General features: G+C 34.1%; 1 protein-coding gene across 1 annotated transcript; it reads left to right on the top strand.

Annotated features, from left to right (window-relative positions):
- Positions 1-6,195: 6,195 nt before the first annotated feature.
- Positions 6,196-9,868, top strand: LOC107015038 (F-box/kelch-repeat protein At1g74510-like). The gene is made up of 2 exons (XM_015215191.2): positions 6,196-6,613; positions 8,120-9,868. The coding sequence occupies exon 2, from the start codon at positions 8,160-8,162 to the stop codon at positions 9,483-9,485; it is 1,326 nt and encodes a 441-aa protein (XP_015070677.1). The 5' UTR covers positions 6,196-6,613; positions 8,120-8,159; the 3' UTR covers positions 9,486-9,868.
- Positions 9,869-13,225: the final 3,357 nt, after the last annotated feature.

Here is a 13,225-nt window from a genome sequence, read left to right as displayed (position 1 = left end):
TTATACAATTGAAGATTGAAGAAAAAAATATCTAACACTAACAGAACTTTAACAGAAAATTAACTAACTAAACAAAGCTGTTAACTATAACGGAAAGCTAACTAACTATAACTAACTCCTTCATAATCTTATCAACTTCAACACCCCCCCTCAAGTTGGAGGTGTAGTAAACACAGCCAACTTGTCCATCATAGCAGAATGTTTGATTCCTGTGAGAGCCTTTGTGAGTATATCTGCCAATTGATCAACTGTGCTAATGTGATGTAATGAAATTAAACCTTCATGAAGTTTGGACCTCACAAAATGACAGTCAACTTCTATGTGTTTGGTTCGCTCGTGAAAAACTGGATTCTTGGCTATATGCAGTGCAGCCTGACTATCACAATATACTGGAAAAGGACCAGTAGGAGGAACAGTCAATTCAGTGAACAATCTATGCAACCAAACTAGTTCTCGAACCACCTTTCGCAATGATCTGTACTCAGCTTTTGCAGAGGATAATGAAATGGTCTCCTGCTTCTTAGATTTCCAGCTAATTGGACTATTCCCCAGTAGGACAATGTAACCACTAACAGATTTTCTAGAGTCAGGGCATGATGCCCAATCTGAGTCACAAAAAGCCTGAACCTCAAAATCAGCAGAAGATGACATAAAAATGCCAAGAGTAGGATCATTTTTGAAATATCTCAACATGTGAAATGCAGCTTGAAGATGAGGTTCTCTGGGATCTTGCATGTATTGACTTAAATGTTGAACTCCATAGGCAATATCATGTCTGGTGTGAGTGAGAAAATTCAGTTTCCCTACCAGCTTCCTATACAAGGTAGGATCACTTAATAACTTGCCCTCATGAGCTTTAAGTTTAGCATTAGGATCCAATGGTGAAGTCATGGAAGTTAGATTATCACAATGGAATTCCTTGAGAAGATCATGAACAAATTTCCTCTGGGATATGATAACTCCATCATCTTTATATAAAATTTCCAATCCCAAGAAATAATGCAGTCTACCAAGATCCTTGATCTTGAACTGATCATGAAGAAAATTTTTGAGACTAACAATTTCTTCAGAATCAGTTCCTTTGAGGATGATATCATCTACATAAACACCTAAAAACACAGTAGAAGAACCCCTTTTCCTATAGAACAATGAATAATCATATAAGGAGTGAGTATAGCCCCTTGAACTCAAAGCTGCAGTTAGCTTCTCATACCATTGTCTGCTCGCTTGTTTTAGACCATATAAGGACTTGTATAGTTTACACACTAGCCCTGTTTATGATACAGCAAGACCAGGAGGTACATCCATATAAACTTCCTCATTCAAATCTCCATGGAGGAAAGCATTATTGACATCAAGTTGGTAAATATTCCATTGTTTCTTTGTAGCTATGGCAATCAAGGCTCTAACAGTTGTCATCTTAACAACTGGGGAAAAGGTTTCTGTATAGTCTATGCCAAGATGTTGAGTGTACCCTTTAACCACTAGTCTTGCTTTGTATCTTTCCACACTTCCATCAGCCTTGTGTTTGATTTTATACACCCATCGACAACCAATAGCTTTCTTTCCATTAGGTAAAGGAGTAAGGGACCAAGTATTATTATCATGTAAAGCAGCAAATTCCTGAGTCATGGCTGTTTGCCATGCAGGATCAAGAGCAGCTTCTGCATAGCTAGATGGCTCACAGTCATGAGTAATATTTAAAGCAAAAACTTGACTTTTTGGATCCAATTCTGCAGAAGATATATGGTGTTTAGAAGAAAAACATGCAGTCAATGAGGTAGGAGTTAATGTGTGGTTTTCTGTAGGTTGTGAAATAGGTATAGAGTGAACATAATCTGACAGGTATGTGGGCAATTTGTGAGTTCTGTGAGACTTTCTGGTTGCTATATCAGGTTGACAAGGTGTTGTTGAAGTTGAGGGAACAGATTGTGGACTAGAAAAGTCAGGAGATGAAGGAGGATTTGTGTCATTTGACATCTCAGAATCACACTGTACATTAGAGTCAAAGGATGGATTAGAAGTAGTACAATCATATTGATCAGTAAAACAATGAGTAGGAGAAGAAAAAGGAAAGAAAGTAGGATCTTTATTCATTGCAAAAGGGAAAATGTTTTCATGAAAAATAACATCCCTGGAGACATACAATCTTTTAGTGGCTAGACTCATGACCTTGTATCCTTTTATATCAGATGGATATCCCACAAAGACATGTGGAGAAGTTCTAGGATCAAATTTTGATCTTTGAACTTTAGGGAAGGTTGGATAACACAAGCAGCCAAAACTTCTTAAATGTGAGTAAAAAGGTTTTAAGCCATGCAAAACTTCATATGGACATTTGTTGTTTAAAGGTGCAGATGGAAGTCTATTAATGATATAAGTAGCTGTCAAAATGCACTCTCCCCAGTACTTTGTAGGAAGTTTGGACTGGAAAAGAAGTGCACTGGCTGTTTCAAGAATATACTTATGTTTTCTTTCTACCACACCATTCTGTTCAGGTGTGCATGGACAGGATTTTTGGTGAACAATACCTTTGGATTGAAAGAATTGGATAGACTCAGCATTGGTAAATTCAAGTCCATTATCGGATCTGATCACCTTAATGGTAGTTTTGAACTGATTTTCAACTATATTAGTGAATGTTTTAATAACATGTAAGGCATTACTTTTATGACTCAACAGATGTGTCCAAGTAGACCTACTGAAATCATCTACCAAAGTAAGGAAAAATCTAAAATTGTCATGTGTGGGTGTTTGATATGGCCCCCATAAATCAACATGGACTAAGTAAAAAATGGCAGTGCTTCTACTAGTGTTCTGTGGAAAAGGTAGTCTTGTTTGTCTTGCCATTGGGCAGATTGGACAAATGAAAGGTTGTTTGTGTGAAAAATTCATAGGTATGGAGGATATATTCTTCATTTTAACAAAAGGAACATGACCAAGTCTATGATGCCACAACAAGTCTGCACTATCACCAGGGATGACAACATTGCTACCAACAAAAACAGTTTTCTTGTCATTAGATGAACTGTTCATTACAGAAACATTTTGATGAGGCAAACATGAATGAGAAATACATTGACTATGTAACCTATCAGTTTTATGAAGTGAAAGACATGTGGTAGATGAAATGAAATTCTTGCTCTTTTGTAAACAATCTGAGAAAAGAAGATACAAGCCATCATGAGCTTTACCAATTTCCAGAGGCCTCTTCAGTGAAGGGGCCTGCAACAGACAAGATGTGTTAGAGAAAGAAACAACACATTTAAGATGTAGAGTTAGAGAATTAATTGATATCAAGTTGTATTTGAAAGAAGGAATGAATAAGACATTGTACAATGTGATCTGTGAAGTTATTTGCACATTTCCAACTTCTGTGACCTTGACTTTATAGCCATTAGGTAATCTGACTAAAACAGGTTCAGGTAAAGGTAGAATGTTGGTGAGGTGAAGTTTGTTAAAGGTCATATGGTGTGATGCACCTGAATCTAAGATCCACAAGTCAGTTTTAGCCTTATAACATTCACATGATAGTTTGTCAAAAGCTATAGATGAAGTGCATGTAATGATACCTGCAAAATTCACAGCAGGATTTGTTGCTTGCATGTTACTTGAATTTTCTGCCTGAAATTGTTGAAGCAGGTAGGCAAGTTGTCCATACTGTTCCTTTGAGATGCCAATATCTTGACTGGTGGCTTGACCCCCAGAATTACAGCCTTGTTCCACATTAGAATCACATGACATTACAGAATTAGCTGCTACACCTTTTCCTTTGTTATTGTTTCTGTATGGCTGATTAGAACTAGGATTTTCATATTGTTGTTGTCTCTGAAATTGATTATAGCCTTGCTGTCCATTAGATTGAGGTCTTTGAGATCTATTATTGTTCTGTGGATATCCATGCAACTGATAACATTTTGCTTTAAAATGTCCTGGTCTCCTGCAGTGTTCACAATATGGTCACCCTCTATGATTTGAAGAAGTAGATGAATAATTCGTCTGGAAATTTTGGCCTTTTGGATTACCAGAAGTGCCTGAAGTACCTGAAGAAGTAGCAACAAGAGAACTAGTTTCAGCAAAGGATTGATTGTTTGTCTTAAACTCTCTTTGTTTCTCCTCTTGTATCAACAGGGCAAAAGCTTGTGCCACAGATGGCATTGGATTCATCATCAAAATGTTCCCTCTAATCGTTGTATAGACCTCATTAAGACCCATAAGAAACTGAATTAATCATCTATCCTGTTCAACCTTGTGCATCATATCCTTTGCTCCACAGCTACATGTACAATTGCAGTGAGTTTTGATGCATAAACCACTCAGTTCTTCCCAAAGTTTCTTCATCTTGGTGTAGTAAGCTGTGACATCCATAACCCCTTGAATGAGATCATTGATTTCTTTCTGAATTTGATATAACTTGGCACCATTGGTTTGATCATAACGATCCTCCAAATCAGTCCATAATTCCAAAGCACTATCAACATATGCTACACTATCAGCAATATCTCGACTTAATGAGTTTAAAATCCAAGATGTAACCATATTATCACACCTCTCCCATTGTTTGTAGTTTGGATTTGTAGGAAGTGGTTTCTTAGAATCTCCATTAATGAACCCCAATTTATTTTTAACTGATAAAGACCTGATCATGCCTCTTTTCCAGGTTCGATAACCAATTCCGTCGAAAACAACTGGTACAAGAGGTGCACCTGGATTGTCTGATGGATGTAGGTACAGCACACTTCCTATCTCAATTCCCTTAGTTACTTCTAGATTAGTCACTTCTACCATTGTAGTGCAACAAAATCAATTAACAAAAGAAGGGATGAAAATGTGTAAGAAGGCAATAGAGAACAGCTGAAATCAGAAAGAAAACAGGTAAACTTGATAGATTCAATCTTCACAAGAAGAACAGAGATGAAAAACAAACAGAGAGATTCGAGATCTTCACAAGTCGAACAGAGACGAAGACAAGAAGAAGTGATCGAACGAAGGCTCTGATACCATGTTGAAGCTCAAAGTCATGATAAACCACCATTAACGGTGGCTGCAACTGAACACAAAGCTGAAGATAGAGAGAACCATTTCTCAGATTGAAAGAGAAGAAAAAAGTGTTATGAACTACATGTAGTAGTCATATTTATACAATTGAAGATTGAAGAAAAAAATATCTAACACTAACAGAACTTTTAACAGAAAATTAACTAACTAAACAAAGCTGTTAACTATAACGGAAAGCTAACTAACTATAACTAACTCCTTCATAATCTTATCAACTTCAACAGTTACTTTAGTTGAGCTAAAAGGATTATATATAAAAGTTCTAATTATATTTTTTCTTTTCATAATTTGATCATATCAAATTTGATGCTCTAGTCCTTCGGGATGCTTAGTTGGTTTGGAGGGTGGTTATTCACACGGATGACTCGGGATCGATTTCTCCTCAATGTCTTCTGAGTCGAACCTGTCGCATAAGGCTTGCCTAGTGCTATTTACATTTCCTGCGTGGTTTGCACACATTAAGAAAGAAGTTGTGGCAGAGATTGTAGTGACTGCAGATTATCCTGGAGTTCCAAAAAAAATTTAATACTCTACATAATGATACTATATCAAAATAAAAAATGTTATAATTTTTTAAAAATATTGACTCACTACCTAGTACACCTAGCTAATAATTGAAACTGACATAGATGGTTAATAATGTATATTTCTTTATATATTTAACTAGCAAACATAATTTGCCAAACCAAAAAATTATAAATAATTTTTTTTCTTTTTTAACAACTCTTTAATGTTAGATTTTACATATTATAACAACACCAAATGAACAAATATTTTAACAAGTTTAAAATTTAAATATTTATACTTATTTTAAATTTAGTATTAAATCGAATCAGATAAATTAAAACAGAGATTAAAAAAGGGAACAAAGCAATAAATAGCGGAGAGAAACGGGAAACACCCTCTTATACAAAAAAAAATCCCTGGAGAAAAGGTAAAGAGCGTTACGCGTGCGAACAACATTACACGTTCACAAACGGCCGTTACCAGTGAACATACCGTCACTTTCTTGCTCCGCCGTTACTGGTCCCACCCACCGCCACCACCACCTCTTTTCCGTTAAATGTCCTTTGAATTATTTTCTTTATTATAATAAATTCAGCTATTATTAATCAATCCAACACAAGAAAAAAAATAAAAAAAATAGCGATAATTATCTTCTTTTTATTTCTCACTCACTAACTATGAAATATTTATATTAAAAATTTACTATTATTAAAATTCAGACTCGATTAAGAGAGAAACAATCTAATCTATTCGTCGAAACTCAAACCAGCCACTATCAATTCATCTCCTTTGCAAATTCCAATTTCTCTCTGTCTGTCTGAGAGAAATGAGAATAAAATAGTGAGTGAGTGAGTGAACAGCTGTCTGTATCTGAGATTCGAAACGGAAGGGTCCTCAAAGCAAAATTGTCTTTACCCACAAAACTTGCCCACTGAAACTTGATAAATACATATGCTGTTTACTGCTTTACATTAATTAGTTTCATGGGTTTCTAACTAATTCATTCCTCTCCACTTTGTTTTTTTTTTCTTTCCTTTTGCAAAACTCAGTAAGTTCCTTTATCTCTTGCTTCCATTTTTATATGTTGAACTTTCTGGGTTCCAATTCTTTTGCTATTGTATCTGTATGAAGTTTTTGTTGATTCTGCAAGTTGGTAGGCTTGAAAACCCAGAAATTCGCCTGATTTTTTATCATGAATTGCTGCTGTTAGGTCTATTTGCTGCTTTCTAGATAGAATCATTTGCTTTTTAGTTTCAATTGAGTAAGATGGGTTTATTTTCCTTGATATAACTGTGGAGCCTTATCTATCAGGATAAGGATAATTTGCGTCCACTTTTAAAGTTTAAACCCTTCTTACTTTGAGATTTCAAGTTAAATTTATTCACAAAAATCTAGTTTTTATTCTAAATTGAAGGGGAAAAAGTGCTCAGGTTATTAATCAATGTTCACAACTTTCAAAGTTAGATTTTTTAAAGGAATTTGTTATTCTAAGGCGTTATCTTTCTCTTGTAATTTTAAAAATTGTTTGGAGCCCGCTGGCGGCTGATACTTGAATAATTAGCTTGTAAGAAAATCAAATGAAGTTTTATCATTTAGTCGGAGATCTCTTTAGTTGGATGTTTCAAGTTGTAAGAACATTCAAATACTTCCACAAACTGTGAAATGGGGAAGTGTTTTAACCAGAGAATGTCTTAATTTACAACTTTATGTTGATAAATACATCATCTTTTCTGTGTTATATGCTTGCATTGTGAATTGTTGAGTTAAATAGCTCTGAGTCATGGAGGATATGTGTTACCTGAATTCAATCTGTTGATAATCCAATGCAAGAAAGTAGTTACATTGAGAAAACAAGAGGCAAATGGGGAGAGGAAGTTTATCTGGTGTGGAATATATTTGCCAAAGTAGGGAAAAGCTTCTCATGGAAGCATCCTGCATCACATGTTTGGAAAAATTTCCCATTGAAAACTGTTTGTAGCAGTTACAAGTGTTTACACAGTAAGAAAACTCATGATAGGTGGTTATGTTTTCTGTCTTTCTTTCTCAATGAATCCAAACTCATCCATGGTGGTAATTCCTTTACCCTTTTCTCTTCCCACAGAATCCCCTAATTCGATGTCCTAAAGGAGTAAAACCTGCTGATTCTATGCCCTTGCATTTTGTAGTGTTATGGCCTTCAGTTATACTAGGTTTTAAGTGACCAGGATCTCCAATAGTGATGTCTAAGCTCATTAATAATTGTTTTTGTGAACAATTTTTGAATTCACTTTCATGTATTTTTCTTTGTTTTGAAGGACCATAACTCTTTTGGTTTTACTTCCATGTTTTTATGTTGATCACTTATTATATATCTGTAGGAATACTATATGCTTGCTTTGTCTAGTGTTTGGAGACATTAAAGATTACTGTTCAGTCAATTCATGTTTGCACTCTATTGAAAGATGTTGTGCTTGTAGATGTGGTATTCTTACTGGAATATCTACAAAATTTAAATTCTGATCTTATAATTTGGCATAATTTTTTAAGGACATTATCTTTGGCTTTGGTTTTGCAGGTTAGGTGTGTTTGTCCGACCCCTGTGCATATCAAGCGTCATGTTGGAGGAATCATATCATGTTTCAAGGGACTTGCCTTGTGCGTGCGAGCAAGCGAGCAAGTGGATATACTATGCTTTCCAAGTGATTGAACACTCAAAGGGAAAGCGTCCTTTGGAGGATGTAGCAGACACTGGTTTGAGAAAGTCATCCAAGCTGCTTGATGACCAAGAGAAGGAAGAAGCCATGCAGTGCCTTCACGATCTTTCGCTCTGTCAAGAAGAACACTCAGATAAGCAGCAGAATAGTGGCACTCACTCTGATTCAAGCTCTTTAATCCACCAAATTGGGCGAGACCTTTCAGTAAATTGCATGCTTCATTGCTCAAGGTCAGATTATGGGTCAATTGCTTCATTGAACCAGAGTTTTAGGTCTTTAATTCAGAGTGGAGAACTGTATAGGCTGAGGAGACAAATGGGTATTGTAGAACATTGGGTTTATTTCTCTTGCAACCTCCTTGAGTGGGAGGCCTTTGATCCCATTCGCTCTAGGTGGATGCATTTGCCGGCGATGACATCAAATGAATGCTTCATGTGTTCTGACAAGGAATCACTGGCAGTTGGTACTGAACTTCTTGTATTTGGAAAGGCAATAGAGTCTCATGTCATCTACAAATACAGCATCCTGACCAACTCATGGTCATCGGGTATGAAGACAAACACACCTAGGTGCCTTTTTGGCTCTGGAAGCCTCGGGGAAATTGCAATTGTAGCAGGCGGTTGTGACTCAAGGGGCAATATACTAAGCTCTGCTGAGCTTTATAATTCAGAAACAGGAACATGGGAGACTCTGCCAAGCATGAATAAACCAAGAAAATTGTGTTCTGGAGTATTCTTGGATGGGAAGTTCCATATAATTGGTGGGGTTGGTGTTGGCAATTCAAATGTACTTACTTGTGGTGAAGTGTATGATTTCAAAGCAAGGTCTTGGACGGAGGTACCTGATATGTTCCCAGCACGTAACAGAGGAGCTGTAGCCAATGATGCTCCTGCAATAGCTAAGGCACCTCCACTCTTAGCAGTTGTGAAGAATGAGTTATATGCTGCTTATTATGCTGAAAATGAAGTTTGGAAATATGATAAGCAAAGAAACTTATGGATTACTATAGGAAGATTGCCGGAACAGGCGACCTCTATGAATGGTTGGGGTCTAGCATTTAGGGCATGTGGAGATCAGCTCATAGTTATTGGAGGACCGAGGGCGTTAAATGGGCGATTCATTGAGATTAATTCTTGGGAACCTACAGAAGGTGCACCAAATTGGAATTTGTTAGGGAGAAAACATTCAGGAAGTTTTGTTTATAATTGTGCAGTGATGGGTTGCTAAGGTGTCTTATTTTGGATAGGTGTACCAAAATATGTATGATCTCCTCTCATCATATAGATTCTCAAACTCACTTGTTTACTTTTTGATCTTTTGGCTGGCAAATTGTATCATTGTCGATTGGTTAATGCGGAAAATTCATAATGTGTAGAAGTGACATACAGCAATAAGTTGAAGCAGAGGTAAGGTTCAAGTTTGCCATGAAGATTTGAAATATATGACTGCAAACAGAATTGAATCAGTGTTGTAAATTGATAATTTGAATTTCATATATATTTTCAGTTTTTCTTTCTTCCGTGAAGCTGTTCACTTTGAGCTTATGTATTATATTTCCTCCTTTCTAGCATTTTATGCATGCAATATAATGTATTTTATTTTTTTTGGTAGATATGTCTTGTCATGTATTCTTATTGTTTGCCTTGTATTATGCTGCTCATAAAATGCCATAGTGGTTCGTCACTTCTGTCTCAGAATGGTGTCCCCGCGAATGGTGTTAGAGCTGTTGTTAATGGGCATTTATATGCTATAATGTCACATGCACCTTTGATTTCTTATCCTGCTTTATGATAGAGTTTGTCTATCATGTATTTTTTGTGGACAAAGTTATCTGACACTTGCAATGGTGTGGGATGAGGGAGACGACACATATGTTGTGGAATTAGTCAAATGCGCAAGTTATATATGTAATTTGCCCCGCCCTAGGAGTCTAATGGAGTTTAAGAAGGTTTAAACAAGTGTTTATAGATGCTTTGTAATGTGTTCTTATTTTTGGTGTTGTTTTTCTTTATCTACCGTAGTGGCTGTTTCATTGAATGTTGTCTGTCTATATTCTATTAAAGGAGCTGGTTTGCATCCTTGTCTGGCGGTTGGCTAAGTGACCGAGCAGGTGACTGAGCCCTGCTCAGTTGTGCCCTTGAATTGAAGTGATGAGGTTGGAATAACTCGACTCATTTTTATTTTTTGTAAAAAAAAACCACCTCTGCAAATTCACGTCCCCTCTATAATATAGTGAAACAGTGGAGGAGTCGATTCCCCAAATGGTCACTCAAGTTAAGGGAATTGCCTTAAAATATTATTTATGTTTCATTTAGGATCAAAATATCACCCAACTATCACTATTTTTCTCAAATATACTTGGCAATTCAAAAGCATCACTCTCTCCTAGTTGGCATGACATGTCATTAAAGTTTTTTTAATAATAGACTAATTTAATTCATTAAACTCATTTAACTAAAATAATGGTCATATTATTTTAAATTTTTTAAATTAATTTATTAAGAATAAATTTTCATACTTAAAATTATTTATCATAAGTAAACTTCTTATTTTTTATGTCATGCAGAATGCGTTTTAAACCTACTATAATCTCATCAATTTTAAATACTTAAAGACACATACATTCAAAAAATATTGATATACAAATCACTCATGAACAATAATTTAATTCAATTAATCATAAATTGTATAATAAGTTAATAATATTAAAGGTCGATTAATTATTAAAAAATAATTATTTGAGTGCTTTGAAATTCATATATACTTACAATATCTTTTTCTAAAAGAAAATAGTAAGTGAATAATATTTATAGAAAATAAAATTTTGATCTTTATTTATCAGTATATTAATCTCATATAATATGTATACTATCAAATTGAATAAATAAATTCAATTAATTATTATTTTATTTATTGATGTTTTATTGTATGAAAAGTTATAATGTAATATAATATAGAATAAAAGAATAAAAAAATAAAATTAAAAAAAGTTAAATGATAATTTTCTCTTTCTTATCAATTTTTTTGTCAACCTTACAAATTTATCTAAGTACTTTTATTTAAAAAAGTTGTTTAAAATTTTCAAATAATTTAGTTAGGAATTTTAAAATTATCAGGTAATAAATGCACACGGAGGTTTTTCATTGAATTTTGTTTGGTGACAAAATATAAACTTATTAGACTTTTTAAAATTATTTTTCTTATAATCTTCATAAATTCTCGTTAATTTATATATTTCTTCAGAGACATAAGTTTGATGAATTAAATAGGTCTAGTATTTTTTTTGAAATGATTATTTTATGACAGGGCATATCAACTAGAATTTGAGGAGACTTTTGATGTATTTAGTATTTCTAATTGGATAAAAATATAATATTATTCACTTTCTTCTCTTTTTTTTTTCAAAAAAAAATAATATCGAAAGCATGAATTGCAAAATATACAATTAATATTATTGTAATGGTTAATTGACCTTTAATATTATTGATTTATTATACAAGTTATGACTAATTGATGTAATTAGCGTTAATGAGTGATTTGTATAATAATATTTTTTTGAATGTATGTGTTTATAAGTATTCAAAATTGATAAAATTATAGTACATCTTAAAAATGTATTCTTCATAACATAAAAAAACAAAAAGTTTAATTATGATAAAAAATTTAAGTATGAAAATTTATTCTTAATAGATTAAAAATAATATGATTATTATTTTAGTTAAATAGGTTCAATGAATTAAATTAGTTTATTATTAAAAAAATACTTTAATGACATGTCATGCCAATTAGGAGAGAGTAATAATTTTAAAGTGTCAAGTATATTTGGAGGAAAATAGTGATAGTTGAATTATATTTTGATCCTAAATAAAATATAAATGAAATACAAATGATATTTTAAAATGAATGATCATTTAGGGAATTGACTCGACAACGAAGCATGCTGGATACAGGTTTTGTCGTTCAAAGTACCATTCTGTTAGCTAGCAGAGATCCCATTTTGTTTTTTAGAGTACCTTTAATTTTGGGTGTCCCTTAAAACAAGTGTCCCTACACATTTACTAACATTTTTCCAAGCAGGGAAAGGTTGAAATCTTTGTGCAGTCAGTTCCAACAGTGATACTGAAAAAGTTTTCAGAAACCAGCCCTACAATAAACAGTAAAGAAATAAAATACAAGTAATATATGAGGTAAGGTTTCTTTCGAATAGTTCGATGCGAAATAATAATATATTCAGTATAATTTATGCGTAAAAGATTACGAAAATGCAAAAGATATTACATCCCTTGTTCCCATAGCTCTCCTGCCAACGTTCTTCTATACATCCGATCCATTAATTATGTTTTATAAAATAACTACGCAATGCAAAAGCTACAAAGACCAAGTAAGAACATTACCCGTCATACAGCAAGAATTTAAAATTTGGTTGCATTTTTATTTTTGATAATACTTTTAACATTTCTCAATTTAATTGTCTCACTTTCACTTTTAATATATTTTGAAATGAGTCGTTTTTTTTAATATTTGATAACTCTTCAATCTCAATATTTTATTGACATGTGAAGGAATATTGATTGTATTAAAGTGTTAAGGGAATACATGGGAGATATATATAGGAGATATAGGAAGGAGTACTAATCCTAATAGGACTAGGATTAGTACACAGTAAATACTAATATTATTTTATACTATTTATTTGATACTATCTGTTATTATCCCCCCTCAAGCTGAGCTGAGCGGAAGCGAACGGAAGCTTGAAACTGAGGTAATCGTGCTGTCGGCTCGGGAGAGGCTTGGTGAGAATATCAGCCGGTTGTTCTTCAGTGGGTACATACTGCACAGTCATGGTGCCGGCCTGAACTTCATCGCGAACAAAGAGACAATCGGTATCAACATGCTTCATTCTGGTGTGTAGGACGGAATTCTTGGCCACACAGATGGTTGATTTGTTGTCACAATAGAGAGCAGGA

This window comes from Solanum pennellii, chromosome 3 (assembly GCF_001406875.1).
Source record: "Solanum pennellii chromosome 3, SPENNV200".
Classification (NCBI taxonomy): domain Eukaryota; kingdom Viridiplantae; phylum Streptophyta; class Magnoliopsida; order Solanales; family Solanaceae; genus Solanum; species Solanum pennellii.
The sequence above is the reverse complement of the archived record's forward strand: the minus strand, read 5'-3'. Positions and strand labels throughout refer to the sequence as shown.

What these genes read in the sequence shown, in the direction of transcription:
- LOC107015038 (XM_015215191.2), top strand. Translation starts at nt 8,160, where the DNA reads ATGTTGGAGGAATCATATCATGTTTCAAGGGACTTGCCTTGTGCGTGC.